This window comes from Manis pentadactyla, chromosome 3 (genome assembly GCF_030020395.1).
Source record: "Manis pentadactyla isolate mManPen7 chromosome 3, mManPen7.hap1, whole genome shotgun sequence".
NCBI lineage: Eukaryota > Metazoa > Chordata > Mammalia > Pholidota > Manidae > Manis > Manis pentadactyla.
This window is the reverse complement of record NC_080021.1, coordinates 102,209,205-102,232,116: the sequence shown is the minus strand read 5'-3', so window position 1 is coordinate 102,232,116 and position 22,912 is coordinate 102,209,205. Positions and strand designations below refer to the sequence as shown.

Here is a 22,912-nt window from a genome sequence, read left to right as displayed (position 1 = left end):
TTACCAGATACAGAATTCATGGTTGATGGTTCTTTTCTTTGAGCACTTAAAAGTGTTGTGCCACTTCCTTCTGGCCTCTGGTTTCCTCTGAGAAATCTGCTGTCATTTGAATTGATTCTCCCAGAGTGAATACATTGTTCCTCTTTGGCTACTCTGAAGATTTTTCTGTCTTTAGTTTTCAGAAATTTGAGTATGATACATCTTGGAGTGGATTTTGGGTTTACCTGTTAAGGTTCACTCAGATTCCTTGAAACTATTGTTTGAGTTTTGCCAAATTTGGGAAGTTTTCAGCCATTATTCCACTATTTCTTCAAATACACTTTCAGCCCCACATTTTCTCCTTCCCTTCTTGGACTCCAATTATATGAATGTTGGATATTTTGTTACTGACCCACACATCCCTGAAACTGGATTCATTTTTTTTTTCAGTCTCTCATTTGTTCAGATAGGATAAATTCTGACTTCTTCAGATTCAATGATTTGTATCCTGTCATTCCACTCTACTATTGAGCCCATCCAATAGGTTTTTTTTTCTTTTCTTTAAAAATTTATTGTATTTTTCAAGTTGAAAAATTTTTATTTAAGCTGAAAGTTTAGGTCTTTAATTCATCTCTAATACTTAGCTGTTAATACAGAGCAGTAGAGAATCACATTAGCTTAATGTCTTCAATTTCTTCATGTCTGGAAAAAAATTTAATGATCAGAAGCATTCAAAAAACCAGATAATCCATTCCTACAGAATGTTATTTTCTGCTGAAAGAAACACAGGCAGTGGCATGCACGTGGTCTAGCCTCCTCAGCTGTATAATTCAGATGCACCCTAGATGCATAGCATAGGCCACCACGGCTGATTAAAGCAACCCGAACAATACCAGCTGATGTCTTGTATTGAAAGGTGTACCAGTGATGATGAAATCAGTACCATCTTTTGCATCCCTTTTGATTTCTGATAGCTTTATATTTTCTCAAGTAGTATCTATGCATATTTTGGTGTAGTACCAGTCCTTTCATAAGCTTCTAAAAACAGCTTCTAAACTCTGTCCAATTTTCCTTTAAAGCAATAAAATTCTTGCCTTGTCCCAAGATGTTAGATATTATACACTATCTTTTATTTAGAGAAAGCAGCCTTTTTAAATCCCTAGAGCTCTTCTGCAAAAACAGTGAGAATCTGCTTTTATCACTGTTCCACAAGACTAGAGAGACTCATTAGTCAACCCAAGGGAAGCCTGCCTTTTAGACCATTCTACTGAAGAACTTTGTGCAAATCAGCAATCAGCAGTTAGGCTGAGGAGTTCCGTGCCCTTCTCAGGCTCTACTTGATATATTGTGAGGGGCTGCACATCGGACTGCTGAAAGAGAAGTGTGAGTTGTTGCTTTTTTTCTAACAAAGTCAAGGGGCAAGTCAAAGGTCAAAAAGTTAGCTTAAATGCATGGATGAAATTTGTTCCAGGAGGTATTTACGTGCTATTACCTTTGTTCTTTAGAACTCCAGTGGTAAACTAACTGACTTCCTGAGCTTCTACACACTCCCCTCCACAGTCATGCACCACCCAGCTCACAAGAGCCTCAAAGCCGCCTACTCTTTCTACAACATCCACACTGAAACGCCGCTGCTGGACCTAATGAATGACGCACTCATCATAGCGAAGTTGGTAAGTGGGCTCACTCCTTTTTCTCCTGGGTTTTGTCCAGATATATGTCAAAGAATGTAAAACATCTTACTGTATTTTCTTACATACATGGAATTCATTTGAGATATGTTTACTGTTGACTGTCAAAGAATTTTGGTTAGAGTTTCTTTTAAAACTTTAGTGGCTCGTGTCATCATTAATTCTGTCCCAACTTAAGCAAAAAGATATTTTGTACAAATTGGAAACCTTAAACCCTTATATAAGAATACGTAAGCCCATAATAGAAAAAGTCTAAGAAAAACACATGATCCCGTATAAGGAAGATACGGAAGTGTTTGTGTTGCAAGTTTTTTGATTCAAGCAAATAGTCTCCAAATGTTTTAATTAAAGGAATTTAATTTTTAAATTAAAGGTATTTAAAATGAAGGTTTATTTTGGAATATGCCTTACTATATTTGTGTTATTTTTCTTTCTTCTTAGTGTAATAGGATAACTATTAAATTCTTGTCACAAAAAATTTTTTCCCTTTGAAAAGAAATTGAAATCAGCTAACATACATTTTGATGTAATTATTGAATGTGAGAAAATAGGAACAACACATCAAAAGTATCTTCCTTGCCTTTATCTAGTATTTGATAATTGAAAATATATTTTTTTAATCTGTTATTCTTGGGTCCCAAAATCAGCATCATCTTCTGATTCTTTGATCCTATTGCACATTTTCAATTACTTCCCCAAAAAGGCCAGTAATAAGTTACTTAAGGTAAAAACTCTAAGAAATAGAAATTTAGGTGCTTCATCTGTGCCATGTTTTACATAGGATTAGCATCTAACATTTTAAGGAAATTTGATTTTTACTATTAAAATTTTACTAAATTTATTTCCCAGTACCAGCCCAAGACAATATAATATTTAAAGTCTTAAAACTTTGGTTTCTTGTCTGTAGCTTCAGTCAAGTCATAAGTTTTAGAAAGCCAATAACAAACAGTTCTGGAGATAAAGCCATCTAGGCAACTGCTCCTTCTAAAAAAGGGAAAAAATATTTCCTGAAAACTAAATAGATTATGTCAGTGTTAGCAAACATACCACATGTTTTTATTCAGCATTTCTAGATTATCTTTCTGACTCCCTCAGGTATACTATTAGATTTTTAAGATAATTTTGAACTGAATTCTTAACCTGTATACTATATATTGCATGCATTAAACCTTATAAATGCATACTCAAGTTGTTAGTAGACGAATTAAATGTTATACTGAAATATATAACATAGAAAACCCTCTAGACCTTCGAGATTTTACATTTTAAATCCCTTTTTCATTGGCAGAAAGGATTTGATGTATTCAATGCACTAGATTTGATGGAAAATAAGACATTCTTGGAAAAACTCAAGTTTGGTATAGGAGATGGCAATTTACAGTATTACTTGTACAATTGGAGGTGTCCAGGAACAGATTCTGAAAAGGTAAGTGAAGTTAATGTACCCTTTATAAACTTAATGAATTTGCCTAAGAAATCCCATACTTGCTTTCCTTAGGATTAAGTGTTTTTTTTAGTAACTTTTTAATATATTATAATTTAATTTAATTAATATATATATATATAATATATATATAATATATATTATAATTTAATTAATATCAGGACTGATTGCTAACTTGTTCTTACTATTCCTTTTCTTCCCTCCCTTTAGGTTGGACTTGTATTACAATAGGTGGATATATTTCTAGAACTCTGATAATTTGTCAATATTCTATTTAGTGATTCCTGGAACTGCCATTCCAAAGAAGAGTAAAAAGCACAACTTAAGTGAAATTGATGTGGTCGATACCCCAATCAGAAAAGATGAAAAAATCCATATGTGAACAACAGTACACATTTCTAGCTAGAACATTAACATTCATCCTTTTTTTCACTGTTGACCCATTTGTAGGAGGGATGAAAGATACAGAGTACATTCCTCTAGTTTTCAAACTTTTGGCTGTCTCCTGATAAAGAAAAGGTACTTTTCTACTGTAGAAAAGAGACTGTTTTTCTATGGACTGAACGGAAGTTACAGAATCCTGTAAGAAAATCTTTGCTATTGTGTGATGATAAACTGCTGCATTTCTATTTATTAAGTGGTGGTCTGTTTGTCCATGAAACAGAATGAAGGATCCATTTGGGAAATTTTAACTTACATAACTTTACTTGTTATCATTGGGAACATTTATGGAATCAGCACTTGTGTAACTCAGTGATGAGTGGTGAATATTTTAAATGTAGAGTGAGATAAAAATGTGCTGGTGACCAGCACATCTATTTCTCCAGAAGCAAAGTTGCCAAATCAGTAAACACAGATTTGTACTTTGATGTTCATCAGGTCAGTTCAGGATTAGTTCAAAAGCACAGTTCTGTGCAAACATTAAGTGTGCCGAGAGTACTCACCTTTGACTAGACTTTGCTGCTGCACAGACTCCAGTTTTTCTCAGCAATAGCAAGGACTTGTGATGATAGAAAAAAGCTCTGAAGTCAAAATAAATGCCCAGTGGAATTTATTAGTGCTATCAGGACTGATAGTTTGAATGTTTTTATTACTTATGCAAAATTGCACATATTCCTTTACGCTGACTTTATCATGCAAGTTGTCATGCTAATGGAAAATGTCTAATGTGTAAATAAGTCCCCAGTTTTGTTACTGATGGTGTTTTTACCTAGAATTTGAAAAACTAAGTTTCTCAGTGTACATATTTGTTTATATATTGGCAATAGTCCAAGGAGTAAAAAGATGCTGAATGAGGCCACATAAGCTGACCTTGACTCAAATACCACAAAACAGATACTTTTTCCTGCCTTTACTCTACCAGTGCCTAGGCTGCTCAGTCCAGAAAAATTTAATTACTTTAGACAACATGACAGCCTTTCTTTCATGTTATAAGTAGTCAAATGAAACCAATCACATCTTATACCAGGCAGGAGCTAGCTAACAGGCCCATGAGCTAAATCCAGTCTGTCACCTGTTTTTGTACAGCCCATGAGCTAAGAATGGTTTTTACATTTTTGAATGGTGGTGGGAGGGGGATCAAAAGATTAACATTTTTTGACACTTGAAAATTATATGAAATTTAAACTTCAGCATCCATAAATAAAGCTTTATTGGAACACAGCCACACACATTCATTTATGTATTGCTTGTGGCTGCTTCACACTGCAAAAGACAGAGCTGAGTTTTATGGTCTGAAAGACCTCACGTATTTACTGTCTGGCCCTTTACAAAAAGAAATTTGTTGACCCTGATTTACACTAAGGAGCTGAAAGCCACTTTCCGCAGCTTACTTGCCGTTATTCTAAGGACGAACCCACCGCTGTGCCACCTGAGACCACCACTAGAGGGCATGCGTGGGCCCCGCACTAGTGCGTAATCAAGGCAGCGCGCTTTCCCTTCCTGAAGACCCAAGGGGAGACTTCTCATGCCCATTAACTACATTACCGTTCTTTCTTAGCAGGAGCATGACCTCAGATGCAAAACTGAACAAATTCACTGAAACACTAGAATTAAATAGCAAGACTAACAATCTGGAGTCGAGACTGTAGTTGGGAATTACATTCCATTCATTTTTATTGCACAGGTTTATTCAAAGGAGGCTTTGAAATTATTGCAGAATTGCCAGAAATTCTGTCACAAGCACTCATGATGAAGCCGTTGCACTGTTCCTTTATTCATTTTCATTATTCCAATTGTTATATAATTTATATTCTTTTACTCATTTTTAAATACAGTAATTAACTAGCACATTTGCTGCTTTATAATACTTCATAATTTAAGCAGATTACCAATGGACATTTTAGAACAGACAACTGATAAAACTGCTTTATTAATAAAGCAGCCATTAGAACTAAATTTCAGTGCAATACATGATGTCTTGCAGATTTTAAGAAATGACATTGTCCTGCATCATTTGTCAGTAATGGAAATACTGTATTCCATGAGGTATTCTTCCCCCATGCCATTTTTTTTTTTTGCCAAGATGGCATTAAGGGTGACATAATCCAAGAGTCAGCCAGAATTTAGGCTTAAACAAACTTCTTGGCAGTCCAATAACTTTCCCCTAAATTACAGAAAGTAACTTTTCCAAACACACAAGTAAACAGCAGACACTTTAATATGGAGCATTGATTACTCTCCATTTCCTACTACAAAGGACCCATCGTTTACCCATCTTAAATTTCCAAGGACAATGTAAAAGTGAATTCTAACTGATCAAAATACCTTATCTGGCTTTTTCTGTAAACATCACACCTTTCTCCCCAAGCCCATGCTTAGTTTATGCCTACCTACAAAGTCAAATCGACAGGAAGTAAAAAATGACGTATTGTTTCTGAAGACAATATACTGCTTGGCATTTAGTATCTTTTCTTTAAAAAGGATACATCTGCACTGCAGGTCAGTTCCATCTACCCTACTACCTGGGACCATTTTTGCTGTAGCACATTTTCCAAGTTTGATAGAAAGATGTTAAGTGTTGTAGGATACAAATATACTTATTTACAAGCATTTGAAAAAGTAATTTTATACAAGCATGGACATTAGTTTTCAATAAACTTTTGATATTCATACTTTTGAATATTTTCTGTACTTAAGTATTTTTAAGCATCAGCGCATCTGAGCTAGTTAGTCTTACACATTTCAAAGGAACATTACTGAACAGTATCCCAAGAAAAAAGGTGAAGGTAATTAATTTTTTTAGTTTTAAGGCTTCTTTACAAGGTGTCATTTTACAACTGTATGAAATGACAAGTTTACACAAGATCACTTTGAAGTAGTTTTTTTACTTTTGGGTGGTTTCCTTATCTTATTGGGGTTTGGAATCAGTTTCTTTATTTTAAGAGGTTGTAACACTACAGCCTGCTGACTTTCAACAAGCTTTCTCTTTTGTTGAGAGAGGTCTTCAAAGGAAATTTCCAACATCTCTTTGTCTTGGCTTTCCAAAGACTCAGTCTCGAAATTTTCCCTGGAGTCTTCAAGTCTGTCTTGTAGCCATGGTACATTTAAGCTGGGTACCCTGGGAATTATGGCTTTTACTTCATAGGCAAAATCAGTGGTGTTCCTTTTGAACCCCAAGGCCAGGACACATTTTAAGCCAATGACAGGTGCAATCCTTTCACTGAGCCGGGGAACCTGACAAGCAGGAACAGTTCTGCTGACACTTAACTGAATCAGGTGTGAGGTGAGGATGGCAGGCTTGGCTGACTTACACACCAGTACTAAAAGCAGTTCATTCCTTTCCAGAGCTCTGGTAACTTCATTAATGCCAATAGCAAGCTGCTTCCTAACGGGCACAGGGGTCCATCCTGACACTTTTTGGCTACCTTCTGGTTTTTTCTCCTTCAGATCCTCTCTAATATCGACATCTATGCTACATTTGTCTCTGCTTGGCTTTTTTAAAAAAGGCTGCTTTTTTTTCTTTTTTTCCTCAATCTTCTGAAGTCCAATAGATTTAAATCTGTCCTCAAGTGTCTGTAATATGAAGTGCATATCCTCCCTCTCCAGAACACTCCAGTAGATAGCATATGGGTTATTCAGCGAAATCTTTACAGTTAAAGGTCTTGTCTTCCGAACAGAGCCCCTCCCCGAGGCTTGAGGAGCTGCAGCCATTCTGAAAACCCTTCATAGAAAGGCAAAACGACAAAGGAAAATCTGTGTTAATTAGCAATGCATGTCTTAAGAATACCTTGGTTGTACTCTTTCTGATTCTTAATGGGCTATATAGCAAGCCTAACTATATAGGACCATGTGACCATAGACTTAACCTCTTCTAAGATTAAGGAATTTCCTTCCCCATTTCCTCATATGATTTTGCCTTTATTCATATACAGGCAATATTGGAATGTTTCCCATTACTGCAGTCATACTGAAGTTCTGTTTATTTCATTTATTAAAAATGTTCCATGTTTCTTCTTGTTCATAATTATTTATCCTTTTAATGACTGTGTGGTATTAATCTAACAGATTTGTTACCATTTTCTAAATTGCTCCCTAGTTAGACTTCCATTCATCCATTCAACAGATATTCACTGAGTACATCCAACATGCAGGCAACATGCTAGTCACGGCTCAGCAGTGAACAAGTCTCTGTGTCCCCCTGCATGGAGCTTACAATCTGTGAGGGCCCCAGAAGCCTCTGCCATTCATAATTAACCAGGTGGGATTTCTTCAAGAACTGAAATACATATGCACATGATTTAAAATCATATATGCATATATATGCATATTTAAAATCATATATGCACATGATTAAACATTCAAATGATGTTTTCATTATATACCCTTTTGTAAGTCTTCCTCCCTCCCTGGACCCAAGTTTCTGTGTATCCTCCTAAAACATCTGATGCAAATGCAGATATATGTTTCCCTTTGTATGATTATTCCAAGCTGACTGCTCCCCAACAAGCAATCTGATAGAAATAGGAAAATTTTGTTAATTAGATATAAAGATATTAATCCATTAAGGAAAATAAAGTTCCCTCCTGAGAAAATGTTATAAACCACTGGTCTAGGAAACATATCCTGTTTCTCCTTCCCAGAAACAACTGCATTTCTCTTCCTCAATTTTCTTCCTCACCTTCTTCCTGGGGCTTAACTAAGAACCACAAGGAACCATGTGGCAAATCTAAAGGAAGTTAAAATGAGGCAGCCCTGGAGAAGTTTGGAGTTTGGAACCCTCCCTATTTTCAGGTAATCAGAATTTCTCATTCCAGATATTCCCAGATTTCAGGTCATGCAGCCCACTGAGGCCAGCCCTCCCTGAAATGCCCCATGCAAGAGTAAGAAGTCCTCTGTGATTAAACTTCCACTCACTAGACTGCCTACTGATCTTGAAGAGCAAATGTGTCAGAATTTAGAAGGCACTTTCTCCATGTATTCTTTCTTACAAAATTCTGTAAATTGTCCAATATATGGATGAGGAAACAGACTTGGATTCAATACCTTGCCCAAAGTCACAACTGGTTTTCCAAATCCAAATTTTTATGCTCTTTCAATCCTGGTTGCACCTCAAAAATAACCTGTGGCCATTTAAAATATCCAAGTGGTTAGTTCTTACCCCAGATCCATAGAATGGAATCTCTGGGAACAGGGCCAGGGCATCGGTACTTGTAAGTAGCTACCTGGGGGAAATCTACAGAACTGGAACTGGGAACCACTGGTGTTCCACACTGGGTAGCCCTGAGAAATGGTCTTCTGACCTCTACTGAGCTCCAGCATTCCTCCTACGTCACCTTCTAGCAGAAAGCCAAAATCAGTTCATTGGGTTGAGGTCAGAGTCAGGGAAGCAGTAGGAGCTCAGCCAAGTCCAGTGGTGACTGGCAGAGACTGGCACCAGGTTGAAGTAGACAAGAAAGACAAATATGATCTTACAGAGCTCTTGGCAAACTGCAGATCAGTAAATGTGTCTCAAATAAATACTTACAGTTAAGTGCTCTGGAGGCAGAGCAACACAGGAATTAACTCCTCCTGTCTTCAAAATCCAGTGGGGAATGACAGCTAAGTAGTTCGGATAAGCAGAATCTCATGCCGTAAAATCCACAATAAAAATTCTGATAGGTAAGAAGTAACAGCTTTGGATGAGAAAAATAGGAAGGCCTTGCTGGCCTCTACTAACTACAGGATCAAGTGCAAACTCTTAAGGTGAAATACAGGCCCTCCTCTCTCTGGCCCCCATCTCTGCTATTTCTAAATCCTTATATGCCCCACCATGCAGGCTGCCTCCACCACTGAGCTATATATACTAGTTAACCAGGCTCTCAAATCCTTGTGTTTATGCATATTATTCCCTCTGCCTCTAATACAACTCCCACTCTCAGCCTCTTTCTTACTTCAACAAGTATTTCTCAATAATCCACAGTGCACCAAGCCATAAAGTAAAATTAAAGTAAAAACGGCTATTGGCCTTACTGAGTCTAGACGTTATCAGCGAGTAATCACACAATACAAGCGGTGCACATTCGGGTAAGGGAACTACAGGTGACTAAGGGTACACAGAGCACGGACGGGCTTCCTGAAGGAAGTGACCCTTTAACCTACACCTTAAGAGTGCCTGCCAAAGGGACTGCGAAGTAGAAAGTATCCTGGGAACATCATTAGAGGAAAAAGCTCAATGTCGCTGGGACAGAAATGCTAGAGATAGTGGTAAGATATAAGGAAAAGTAGGTAGGTAGGGGCCAGAAGGTGAAGGTCCTTACAAGTCTTATGGTGGGAAACAGGCTGTAACGTTTAAGCAGAATAGCATTATGATTAGAAAGGTACTGCGGACACGTAAGTTCCTCTGCCAAGACTGGAAGCAGCAGAGGATCCCGGGGTAGTCCTGTTAAGACGTGACGGTGCCTGCCTGGAGTCGCCGCAGAGGGGAGGTGTAGAATCACATACTATTTAATGTAAGACCTGGAGTTTCCCTGACTGCTCAGCTCTGAGCAAAGCTGGAAAGGCGCCGACCTGCCTCCTAGTTTCTGGATGCGTTAGAGGGCGGGGGGCAGCTGGCTCCTGGCTGCTGCGTTCCTGACCAAGCGAATCCCTCCCAAGGGGTGCCACCCCTGGGCCTACCGTCAAGGTACTTTATATTTCGCTACGCAATTGTAGTTACTTCGTTGCCGCCGCCACTACTAGACTGCAGGGTACTTATGGGCTAGGGTAGTGTTTTATCTCATTATTTCTCGTCCTCAACAGGCAGAGGGGGCGTGGGCCAAGGCCGGGGTCTTGGGGAACACTCGGCACCCTGCGTGCCCGCGGCCTTGGGCTGCCGAGCTCCACTGAGTCCGACCGTGCGGGCCCTTCCCGCCCCCATGTCCCTGCGCCCGCTTCCCACTTACAACCTCGACCGCCGGGCATCAAGAGCGCAGCAACGCGCGTGCGCAGAGTCCTCGCGCTCCCAGGAGCCGTCTTCCCCACGCTCACAGAACTTCACATAACATCATTCCGCGCTAAGTCACTCACAATGGAGATGGTAGGCCCTCTGCGTCGCGGGGCCCGAAAACCACAGCGCGAGGCCAGACCTATAAAAACCCTGAGTTTGGGAGCCAGAGTGAAGAAACCGGAAGGTGCCCTACCACAGCAGTGCGCAGGTGCATGCTTGTCTCGCGATACCTCACAGTTGCCACGGTAATCTCCCGCTAGTTCCCGCCACCTCTGGGTCTGAACGTCAGTCAACGCACCGCCTACAGTCTGCAAGGCTCGCCCTTTTCTTGTCGCGGCATCCCTGCTAACCCAATTTCTGCCTTTCAGCGCCTGGTATTTTAAGCCGTCTCTCTTTTCGCTTTGCTGTATTTGGCTTGCATAAGGGACGGAAAACCCTAGCCCCTGCCCCAGCGCCCCCATCGCCATCGAATCCCCTGCACCGTCAAAATCAAGATAAATGAGGGAAGAGGGGTGGTTTGAGGGGGAAAGTGTGCTTACAGGCAACAATTTAGGCAATCTTGAGACCTCTGAAAAGGAAGAGTAAAGGCTGCTTTAAGTTCTGAGACAACAGGTCAGGAAACTACAAATGTCTACTGTGGCTACTCCAGCCAGTGGTGACAAGAGAAAGGAGTCGCTGGGAAATGACGGACAACTCTTAATAGCTGAAGGACATTTTCAAGGTCATGCATCTGAATCTGCTCATTTACCCTTGGCAAGAACTTAGAAGACAGTAGTTTGCTTCGGACCGAATGAGTCCTTCTTTTTGCTCCTGCCTCCCCACCCCTTCTTTTTATTTTCCTGTCTAACTTAGGACCCTTCCTTTTCCTCTTATGAATATCTTTCTCCTTTTCTCAGTCTCTTTACTGCATGCTTTGTTTCCCATTTTGGGGAATTTTAAAAATATTTTTTATATATAAATTTTAATATATTTACATATATATAAACTTCTATATTTTTATCTTTTCACTTTCTATATATTCAGCTTTTATATTTTCATTTTTCTTCACCTACATAGTGCCTAAATGATCATAAACAAAACAAAAAACTTGTTTTTGGTCAAAGATTATGCAGGTTGCACAAGGTAAGTATAATATGATTTTTTTAAAGATTAAAAAGATGTGACAGTGAGTATGGTGTAAGAACACCTTTTGTTTCATTGAGTGAATCCTCTTGGCTCATGACGAGGCAAACAACTAGCTCCTACATTGTGAGACAAATGGAGACACACATACCTAATTGAAATGCTAGAATAATGGTGAAAGAAGAGAGGGGATGCGAACTCAAGCAGGTTTATTGCTGAATCTGAGAGGGACCCCTCTGTCCTGGCCAGCAGAACAAAGGAAAAAGAGTTTCTAACATCTCAAGAGGCTTTTTATGGCTAGGGTTTTGGGCTGGCTCTTTGAGGGGAGGGGTCAGGGGAAAGGTGGGCTTGTGGCTTGCTGACATGTCCTCTGGAGAATGCTTGTAGCCTAGGTAAGATGATACCTAGGTCTCTCTGTGATGGTGGGTGGGGCTTATTCGAAAGGTGGTACTCAGGTCCGGATTCTATCAAATGGAAAGGAAGCATTTATAGGTTTTTGTTCCCCTAAAGTTCCAGATTTATGGTTCCAGATTGTGTAGTTAGATTTATGGGGTCATCTCAGTTTGCATTTTTTCTGGAACTTTCCTGTCTTGGGTTGACATCCTCACGGTCATCTCTAACTAGGCATTTGACCCTAAAAACAAGCTAATTAACCCTAAGAACTGATAAAAATAGTACCTGCTGTGCTTATTAAAAGACATAATCTGTATAAAATGTTTAGCACCCTCCCTGGCACATAGAAAGTGCTTGATAATTATAACTGATGAATCCAGTGACAATCTCAATTAAGAATTAATAAAAATTAATGGTAGGCTCTATGATTTTAGTGCTTGGGTTTTAGTTTAAGACTATCAGTATAATCTCCACAAGAATTTTACTGAAATGAGTAACTACATTTCAAAGGTATTTTCCTCACATTCATATCTCATGAACATTCAAGGAAAAAGTGAAACATCCTACATATTTTAATTTTTAGTAAGGTAAATGTTGATAGCTGTAACCCATATCAGCAAAAAGCTCTTTGGGGTCCCCAATAATTTGTAATTTGAACAGGTCCCTACCTGTTCAGCTATTGACTGATTGTGGAATGGGCGAGCTGTGGACTTAATCTGCATAGGACTTTGAACCTAGCTGAATCCTTGAGGATTATCATTATTTTATGTTATTGGTCTGGTTACAGTGCTCCAGTTTTCTCACCCAGGGGCCATTGCAGAAGATGGTGAACAAGTAGATAGTGAGACTAAATTTCAGGAGGGGTGGTCTGTGGGTAAAATTGCAATATTTCCAGAATCTCTCACCTGACTTTAGTATATCTCCATACAATAGGTGTTTCCAGGTGGTGGAGAGGAGTAGTCTATCTCCATATCAGTAGGTAATTACAGGGGCCAGCAAGGGCTTATCTGGACTGGAGAGGTTGGGTGGGGGCTTCTTCTGCAGCCAGGCAGGTGAGAGACATGGGAGAGCAGAAATGGACTGCTTGTAAGAAATAAACGGATTTCTCCCACTTTATTTCTCCCTTTGACTGATTTTGGTTTCAAAGGTATTTTTCCCTGGGATTTCCTCTGGAGTTACACTGTCCCATGAAGAACCATGAAGGCCTTGAGTCATCCCAAAGCACTTATTTGAAGTGATCCAGACTGAGGAAACGCTCTGCCTTGTCATGTAGTGCTCTAGTGCAAGAGAGGTGTTTGAGTCCCCGTGGCTCATGGCAGTCTGCAAGAAAGAGAGACCCTAGGCAAGTTCTGTGGGGTACCATCACTAGAAGTACCTTGTTTATAGAGTTAAAAGCAGAACACCTGCTTTTGGATGCTGACATGAGAATCAAGTTTGAAGACTTTGGCTTCAACAATGAATTCACCTTTGGCAACAAGCTGGGTACCTCCTTTGGCAGCCTGCCTTTATGCTGCCCTGGAACTCTTCCAGGGCCAAATAAGATGGACCCATGGTGGATGTATGAAATCTGAGGGTCATCCTGTACACACTAGTCAGGAGCTGCAGGAGTGGGTACTCAGTGGAATATGCAATATTCCCTTTTACATGTCCAGGAAATGTGAAAAACTGCTCAAGAAATTTCTCATTCTCAATCCCAGCAAGAGAGGCACTTCAGAGCCCATCAGGAAAGATCTATGGATGAATACAGGTCATGAAGATGAAATAAAGCCTTATGTGGGGCTCACCCCAACTACAAGGAACCCTGACCAACTGAGTTGACGGTGTCCAAGTGTCACACAAAGAAGAAGATCCAAGACTTGCTGATGGACCAGCCAGAAGCACAACAAAGCGATGGTCACCTCTTTGCTCTTGGGTTAGCTGAGAGCCAAGGTAGAGGGCCACATGGTTGCCAGGAAACCCCAGGCTTCAGCAGTCTAACAACAGAAGCATGCTTTCTTCATCTCATGAGGTACAGCATGGAGTCTTTGCCTGCACACAGTGGTGGAGTTTCAGCGAGCTGACTGTTCCCAAATCTAACTCCTCTTCTAAAAATATTCAGAGGAGCAATGCAGAACATAAGCCACCTGAGGTCCATGTGTCATTGTGGAGGGGCAGCAGCAAAGCCAGTGGGCCTGTCAGTCTCCTACCCAGCCTGGAAAGAGAAACCACCTCACCTCCAGGAACAGTGGCCTCTCCGCCAGCACAGATCAATGCAGGACTTGCTCACTTTTGGAGTGGGCCAGACTTGACCAAGCCTCCATGCAGAAGACAGTGTAACATGCCCTGGGCAGGGGCCCTCACAGCCTCTGAGCCCCTCCACACCCCATCCCCGAGCCCCAGTCCCTCTGAAAGGCCTCACCTGCACCAGGGACCCAAGTGGCACAGCCCAACCATGCCTCAGGGATGAGTCCCACAGAGGGTACCTGTGAGGTATCCCAGCCCAGCACAGACTCCCAGTGTGTTTCTTTGGCCACTTCTTCAGCCCACACATCAGAAGGAATGGCAGCACCACAGAAGGAACCGGTTTCCTTTGGGGTGTGTCCAAAGGATGACACACCTGTTGTGACACACCAGATGAGCCACCCCAGTCTCTCACTGTGACCACAGCTAGGGCCAGCATGGGGCCACCAGGAGCTCTTCAGCAGGTTCAGGTCCAAGTTCTTATTGAGACATGTGTTTCAGGTTTGCCAGTAGGAACCTGAAAGCAGAGACAGATGGGAGACACTCAAACCTCAGGAAGTGGGAGCAGAGGCATTGATAAAAAATGTGGGAAGGCCAAGTCCTGTTCATTATACTTGACATGGAGTATGAAGATCAGAACTACATGGATCCCAATGAGGAGGCAGAGGAGATGGGCCAGGTTCTGGAAGGAAACAGCAGCCTGTGTGCACTGAGCAAGAAATTGCTGCTGCTGTGTATACAGGGCACTGCAGCCAAGAGGACTTTGTGCAGTGGAGGACAGAGGGGTACAAATGGTCATGGCCATCTCTCAATGGAGTTCCATTTAAGTAGATAGTGGCACATCTGCAGCCTTTGAAAGCATTACTTCCAAAATCATCACAGTTCCACCTTTAAAAGGCTGCCAGGAGGAGGGGTGTTCACTGTGTGAACCCCTGGGTGGGACTGCAGAAGCCCCACAGCTGGTTGCACTGGGGCCACCTAGGCTACCGGTGTTTTGCCTGAAGTTCTTTTGTGCTGGTTGGGGAAGGGAGTTGGTGTTTCTAGAAGGCGGTTTGGTAACGTATCAGAACTCCTAATGGTTCTTCCTGGAAAAATCAACTGGGCGACTTTTACTGAGGGCCTCACTAGCATCAGAGCCACCTCTGATGCCAAAAATCATTTGGAGTAATCATAAGACAGCAGTGGTGCCACTGATATGTACAAGCAGTGGGGAGTACAAAATGCTATTTGTGTTTTAGGACACTCTAGCTACATGTTGGAGAATGGATATAATAAGCAATTAGGCTTCCCTTGTACTTCGAAAGTAGGGTTTAACTTCAGGGATTAGAAGTGAAGGAGGCAGCAAGAGGAAAATCAGCTGGCTGACTGCTGTGTGACCTCTCATTTGTAATTTTGTCCACTCTACTCTTTATTCCAGAATATAGAAATGGGAGGATGCTTTTCCAACTTGTTTTATATGCTGGTTTAATGATGATACAAAAAAAATCAAAAAACTTCCCTGAGAAAGGGAAAGGGAAGTTACAAACTAACCTCACTTGTAAAGATGAATGTGCCAAAAACCCCTCAAAATATAGCAAACAAGCCAGCAATGTATTCTTTTAAAAAAGACATTTCATCAAGTTGCAATTAATAAAGAATACAAGTTGGTTTAACAATTAAAAATCAATTAATGTCAGCCATCTCATTAAAAGATTAAAGGAGAAACATTACAGATCATTGTAATGAGACATAAAAAAAAAGCTTTTGATTAAATTCTACATTTATAAAAACAAATTTTACCAAACTACAAATTGGAGGTGACTTCAATTGTACTACATATGTAATGACCAAAATAAAACATCTGCAGTAAACATCACATTTAATGATGAAATAGTGAAAGCATTACATTTAAAGAACAAATAGGTTGCCCCCTATTACTACTCCTGTTCATTATTATACTGGAGGTTCCAGCTAGTACAGAAAGGCAAGGAAAAGAAAAAAAGTTGTGAGGATTAGAAAGGAAGAAATGAAGCTGTGATTATTCATAGACTGCTTGCTATATAGAAAACCCAAAATACTGAAAAATAAAATTTTAAAGATTTATCAAGGCTGCTGGATAAAGAGCAAAAATCAGTTCTTTTTCTATATACCAGTTACAAACAGATTAAAAACAAATGTTAAAAAAGACTCCATCTACAACATCATCAAAATGACTTTACTTAGAAATAAATCTTCAAAAGATATGCAAGACCTTCCATGGAGAAAATTCAAAAAATTTCTCTGAAAACATTAAACAAGACAACTAATTGAAAACAATATATGAATCATGAATAGTAAAATTCTGTATCAAAAAGCTATCAGTCTTCCCACTCCCAATTGATGTAGCATTTCAATGCAATTCTAAGAACAATTCAAGAATTTTCTTTTGTGAAACTTGACTCGTAAATGTTAAAATTCATAAGGAAGACAGAGTGCCAAAAACAACTGTGCATGAAGAACAAAATGGAGAGGATTGAATGATTAAGACAGTGTGACAGAGGTGGAGGGATAAACAAATGGAGAGCCAAAAACTATTCTATAATTGCTCCTCATGTTTTCTCTTAAACCCACTCTAATTAGGCTCTGCTGCCCCAACACATGCTGCACTAAAACATCTCCTAAGGTCATCAATCTTGACAATGACCGAGATCCGATCGTTAATTCTCAGTCCTCATCTAACCTTTCTTTCTCACTTGACAGGCATTCTTGACACCGCTTTCTCTTGGTTTTTCTCTTACTTCTATAACGACTTCTCTGTCTCCTTCACTCATTCTTTGTCTTTTCTCCAAACTCTTAATGTTGGAATTTCCATAGCTCAAATTGCAGTCCTCTTCTTTTTTCTACCCTATATACATTTGGTTCCTAGGATCATCCAGTCTCAAGATTCTAAATACTATCCCTATGTTTATGAGTCCCAAATTTACATACCAAGCCCAGACTAGACTTGATAGCCAATTGCCTATTTGACATCTCCAACTGGATGTCTGATACCTCAAATGTAACGTGCAAAACTGAACTCATCTTTTCTACCCCATCAAACCTACTCCACTCATGGTCCTTCTGGTTACTCAGGCCAAAAATCATAAGTTAACCTGACTTCTCTGTCTCTCACCCAAATAGAATCTCTCAGGGACAACTATTGACTCCACCTTCAAAATACATCCAGAATCTGAACTACTGCTCAGTACTTCCACTACTACCCCCTAAGTTTGAGACACCCATAATTTCTTCCTTCACAATAAGGAATTTGCTTCCAACCTTGTTCCCCCATAGTTGATTTTCAACACAACTGTTTTCCTTTAAAAAAGTAAGTCAGATCATGTAACTCTTCAATGTTTCTGTTGCACTCCCACTTGAAGCCAAGTGCCTTTGTGCAAGGCCTTAATCAATCTGGGTTTCCTGTTCTCTGCCCTCTCCTCTTACTACTCTGCTTGGGCCATACTGGCTCCATGCTGTTCCCCACACCTGCCAGAGAAGCTCATTCCTTGGGGCCTTTGTACTGGGATGCTGCCTTTGCACAGGTCACTATACCCGAGAGATCTACCTGGCCAGCTCTCTCACCTCCTTCAAATTTTGCTCAAATGTTATCTTCTCAAAGAATTTTACCCTGATTACCCTATTTACAATTGCAAGTCACCTCTCCATGTCCACAGACCCAAGACAACTCTCTATCCCTTCTGCTCTGCTCTTTGCAAAAATAGTACTTAACGCCTAACATCATTTACTAGACCGTATAATTTCCTTATTATGTCTTTGTTCAATCTGCCATTCCCTACCAGAATATTACACAAGGGTAGGGATTCATGTTTTGTTTCCTTGACTGATGTTTCTCAAGAACTTAAAACAGTACCTGGCTCATATTAGGCACTTAATAACTATTTGAATTAATGAATGAATGTGGAGGATAGGATGGAGTGGAATCAGAATCACAAAGATAATGTTCTATTTCTTAAATTGGTGGTTGGTTTACTAATGTACACTTTATTTTTTAAAATGTACATATATGTGTGTATGTATATTGGTTTATAATCAATAAAAGAGTTTAAAGAAAAGAATTTGATAATCCAAATTGACTCACTCCCTAAGGGTTCCAGAAAGCTGACTTTTCACTGTACATAGTATACTAATGTCACTGTGATGCTGGGGTTCTTGTTTCTGGAGTCGAAGAATGAACTTTGTAAACACTCAAGGTAGGAAAGCCAGGGAGAGGCTTTTGTTTAGGGATAGAGTGAGAGGACAGAGCTCCTGGCTCACGCCAGGAGGGGACAAGAGAGTCTGTGGTGGTGTGTTGTCTAGGGGATTTATAGGCAGTTGAGAGACAAAGGGCTAGGGATGCAGACCCACTAAATGGTCCCCAAATGTTTATCTTTGAAAAGACACTAAGTTTCTTATCAGTTTCCTGGATTATTTTGCAGAGTTAACACAAGAAATTTAGTGCTCTGATTCTTTCCCAGAATAGCAGCTTCTTGGTCTGGGAGCACATTAATCAAGACTGCCTGTCCTGCTCCCAAGGTGGCCTGGGTTATTGTCTGTTATGTTAAGAAATCTTTTTTTTTGGGGGGGGGGTTTAAAATACAGTCTTATCTTTAAGATGGAATATTTCTTGTTTTTACTCTATTGTTTACTATGTGACTGGGCCTCCTTGCTATATTAATTGCCCAGGTTATGTATTACTTGATTAGGGGCTGGAGGAGAAAAAGCAGCATCTGGGCAAAGTTAAAGAAGGTATGCTGGGCCTTTTAGCAGGCTAAAGTGAATTTTACAATAGCCTCATTTAATTGACACAATGAAGACATGGGCTATCCTGAGGTATTTTCTTATCTGGGGGATGTTCAAGCATTCCAGGCCAAGTTACTCCTGACATTTTAGTTTTAACTAATTCTCACTGAAGAATGCTTATATTCCTAGTTTGAAATTTGCTTTAGAGAATTAATGTGACTCTGACTTTGCTTAATTGTTTAATACGGAATTTTGGTAGGGGTCTTTTTCCGGAGGCCCTCCCCCAACTCTGACTACATCCACGGTCCCTGTCTCAACTGGACAGAGGATATCAATGTCTTTCTTTTTGTTCCATGAGACAAGACACTCATGGCTGTGGGATCCATCCCAGGGTGGGGAATGACAAGAGAACATGCTTTGAAAAAAGTCCTTAAAAGAACATTCTAGACTTAGAGAATAAGAACACAGTGTACCTTCCCCTCCTCTTCTGATTTCTTATAATGCCAAAATGCCTCCGCTGCAGATTCACACCGGTTCTGAACTTCACTGCAGTATTTCCCTGCTGAAACACTGTTAGGGCTATCCAGAGCCGAGGGAGCACTGACAAGTCCAAAGCTGCCTTTTGCCTTTGTACCACACAGTGCATTTCCCATCCATCATCTAGGAATTTAAAACAGAAATCCTGCCCAGTATGTTTTTCTAACGTTTGCTGTATGTCCTCTACTTGGAAGTGCATTGATTTTGCCATGAAAATATTTTTGAGGAGAAAATTAAAAACCAAAGGACTTACATGAAAAAATAGCAAATATTTTTAAAATGCAGTTTTATACAAAAGCAAGCTAAAATGGTTTTGGGCCTTTCTTCTCTGTTGTTTGCATTGTTTTAGGTTGTTGCATTGTTTAATGTTTCAGATTCAGTACTTTCTAACAGTGAGTTTGTTGTTCCAGTCATTTTGCTCCACTAATGTTTTATTTAAATAAGTCGAAATTAACTCCTCATATGACCGGAAAATACGTTTCCAGTTCTTTGAAAATGTAATCAAATGTGAATCACAGCCCCATTCTGTGTGTCTGCATATGTGGTGTGACATTGGAGAATAGGGTTAAAGTGAATAGACTTTAATTCTTTTAAAGGCAGTCCTGTGCCTTTACCGTAGTTGAAAACTAGTTAGTGTGGTTGGAGGACATGTTTAGAATGTAAACTGTTTTGCTTTATAAAGAGGAGAAAGTCGCCTTTTTCCTTGCTGATGAACTGTGCCTGGACACCCGTGGGGCGACATGAGAGGTCTGAAAACTCTTACCATCCAGGTTTCTAGGAATTACGAAGAGGGCAGAGGTACAGATAAAAAAGCAATCCCAAGTGAGGTCTGTGCCCTGGGGAGATCTCTCTGGATCTCCTGCAAACAATCTCCTGAGAAAGAATCTGGGGGTGTGGTAAGAGCTGAGAGGAACTCATTTAAAACCTCTGCTGGAGGACCGGCTGAAAGCGCGGTGAGAAGAGCTCCGCCCTGTGCCCCGGGCCTCTCCAGGCCCTCCGGCCTCAGGCCGGCAGCTGAGCAGCGGGGCCCGGGGACAAGGCGCGGGGTCTGTCCTGCAGAGACCTAGAACCCCGGGCCGGGGCTGCCCTCTGGCCGAGCCCAGGCCTTGACGCAGCGGCGAACCTCTTCCTCCAGGCCCTTTCCCCGCATCCTCACCCCCGCCAACCTGCGCGCCATCAAGGCGGCGGCCGCCGCGAGCCCGCAGCCAACTGCCCGGCCTCCTGGCCCAACCCCGCGGGGCTGGGCGAAGCCCCCGCCAGGGCGCCGAGGATGCGGCGCCGCCGTGGGACATTGGGCGTGGCGGGGCGAGAAGAACGGCGGCCCTCCGAACGCCGCGGAGGGCCGTTAGAGCCTTCGAGGGCCCGCAGAGGCTTGTCCACGTGGACGCGGGCTCAGCCACCGTTGGGCCTTGGAGCCACGCAGATCCGGGCACTGGGGTGACCCATCCGTCCCAACTGGACGAGACCTCAGCTCGTGCGGACAACGACAGACAAAGGCCTTAACGGGCCCCGTTCATCACGTGAGCGGAGCCCGGGGCAGAGGGTGGAACGGTTAGCGGGACATCTGGCGGTTGGTCCTCGTTATACCAGACCTTGTGGAAAGAGAAAAACGGTACATTTACGCGTACCACATTTGGCTGCTAGGAAGTGCCCAGCGTCCTTTGAGAAGATTTACTGGCTGTTTATAGAAGGCCTGTGTATATAATATGAAAAAGCTGCCCTCAACTTTCCCCCCAACCTTTCAAAAGAAAACTTGCTTCATCCTGGCCGTCTAGGTGTTAAAGAGGTTGCCAACGTATGACAAGTGGAGTTAGAAAATTACACGTCTTGTAAATGCCCATTTGTTTATTAAAAAAATAATGTAAATGTCTTCTGGAAGTGACTTTTGGAAATGCAAGTTAGACCACCTACAGGAGCTACATCTGGAGCGACACACGTCCAGGTTTGTACACCGGGGTAGAGGACGTGGAGTAGAAAACCTTGATGAGGAAGAAAAGAAGGTCCTGTGCCAGACTGTTCATATTTAGAAGACATCTTCATATTATAACCATTGTTTTGTCTGTTCACTTTATTCCTCACTATACTGTGTATATAGTTGACAATGCCAAGTACTTTTTAAAAATATCTAGTTTTTCTAGATATTCCGAAGTGCCTGATATATGTTAAAAGTAGAGATAGTAAAAGACATTTGTAAATATATTTTTGTTAAAATTCATAGGAAATATGTTTGTTTCAGGGGGAATGGCCAAACAACCTCTTTGAACTGTACACCTCTTTGAACAGTACACCTCTTTGAACAGAACCAGTTGTGTTTAAGCACTGGCTCAAGGGAGGAGGGGGAAGTAAGTGCAAAGAGCGCTATGCCAGTTTGTTTATAGTGAGACAGAATTAACCATTGTTTCATGTTTGTGCATTTTGTTTTACTTTGCCCTGTATATAGTGTATAAATGGACAGATGAGTCCAAATTTTCAACATCTAGTCTTTCTAGATGTTAAAGAGGTAGCCAAGTGTATGACAAAACATAGTAAACTGATATATTTTGTACATTTTGTGTTAAAATTCCCAGGAAAGATTGTCTCTGAAAATTTAAGCATTTTAGCCTGTTGGGTTGGTGGAGAAGGGAGAAGAAAAAGGTGGTTCCTAGGCTAGAATGTTCATATTTTGAAGACACTTGCAGATTATAACTTAAATGTGTGCAGTTTTTTCAAGACTGCTGTGTATATAGTGGACAGAGTCCTTATTTGAAACATGTAGCCATCTAGATGTTTAGAAGTGCCCAACATGTGTTAAACACATGCCTGTATTTGGATTGGTGATGGAGAGAAGGAAGTGAGGTAGGGAAGAAGGGTCCGGGCCAAAATGGTAATATTTAGAAGATACCTCAGATTATAGCCTTTATTACACATGTGCAATTTTATTTAACAGTGCTGTGTACATAGTGGGCAAGTAAGTTCTTACATGAAATATCTAGTATTTCTAGATATTTAGAAGTGCTTAATGTAAGTAAAAGTATTAATAGAATAGCACTTATTGTAAATAGCCTTTAAAACTTGATGGGAAATACTGTCTTTAGAAGTGGAATTGTTAAGCCACCTCTTGGAACAGTATATTCTCTGTACTTGTTCATCGGGTTGAGGGAGGTGGGACGGAAGAAAATTGCAAAACATGTTTTGCTAGTGTGTACTAGAAATTCCAGCTTATCCATTTCCCTGTGTGTTATGTGCATTTCATTTAACTTTACTGTATATATTGTGTATATATTGGACAAATGGGTCCTAATTTTATAATATCTAGTGTCTAGATATTAAAGAGGTTACCAATGTATGACAAAAGTAGAGTTAGTAAACTAACACATTTTGTATACTTTGTTAAAATTCATTGAA

The 22,912-nt window shown here is 40.7% G+C and overlaps 3 protein-coding genes across 6 annotated transcripts in view; 2 read left to right on the top strand and 1 right to left on the bottom strand.

Moving 5' to 3' along the window:
• The window catches only part of NMT2 (N-myristoyltransferase 2), a 56,109-nt gene extending 51,332 nt beyond the window's left edge, over positions 1-4,777 (top strand). For both annotated transcript variants that reach the window (XM_036908043.2, XM_036908042.2), the window contains 3 exons: positions 1,485-1,652; positions 2,959-3,096; positions 3,325-4,777. In XM_036908043.2, the coding sequence (XP_036763938.1) occupies positions 1,485-1,652; positions 2,959-3,096; positions 3,325-3,345 (327 nt within the window). In that variant the 3' untranslated portion in view covers positions 3,346-4,777. The remainder of the gene's footprint in view (positions 1-1,484; positions 1,653-2,958; positions 3,097-3,324) is intronic.
• A 1,561-nt stretch (positions 4,778-6,338) lies between these two features.
• RPP38 (ribonuclease P/MRP subunit p38) lies at positions 6,339-10,726 on the bottom strand. Of its 2 annotated transcripts, none has more exons than XM_036908048.2 (3): positions 10,476-10,726; positions 9,080-9,206; positions 6,339-7,276 (listed from the first exon to the last, which is right to left on the bottom strand). In XM_036908048.2, exon 3 carries the CDS (start codon positions 7,264-7,266, stop codon positions 6,421-6,423), a length of 846 nt encoding a protein of 281 aa, XP_036763943.1. In that variant the 5' UTR covers positions 7,267-7,276; positions 9,080-9,206; positions 10,476-10,726; the 3' UTR covers positions 6,339-6,420. The 2 variants fall into 2 exon arrangements, with proteins under 2 accessions (XP_036763943.1, XP_036763942.1); XM_036908047.2 differs by having other exon boundaries at positions 10,479-10,726.
• An 82-nt stretch (positions 10,727-10,808) lies between these two features.
• The window catches only part of ACBD7 (acyl-CoA binding domain containing 7), a 53,326-nt gene continuing 41,222 nt past the window's right edge, over positions 10,809-22,912 (top strand). For both annotated transcript variants that reach the window (XR_008996362.1, XM_036908049.2), the window contains exon 1: positions 10,809-11,240. Coding sequence is in view for 1 of the 2 variants with exons in the window: in XM_036908049.2 (XP_036763944.1) it covers positions 11,147-11,240 (94 nt within the window). In the remaining variant the exon portion in view is untranslated. The remainder of the gene's footprint in view (positions 11,241-22,912) is intronic.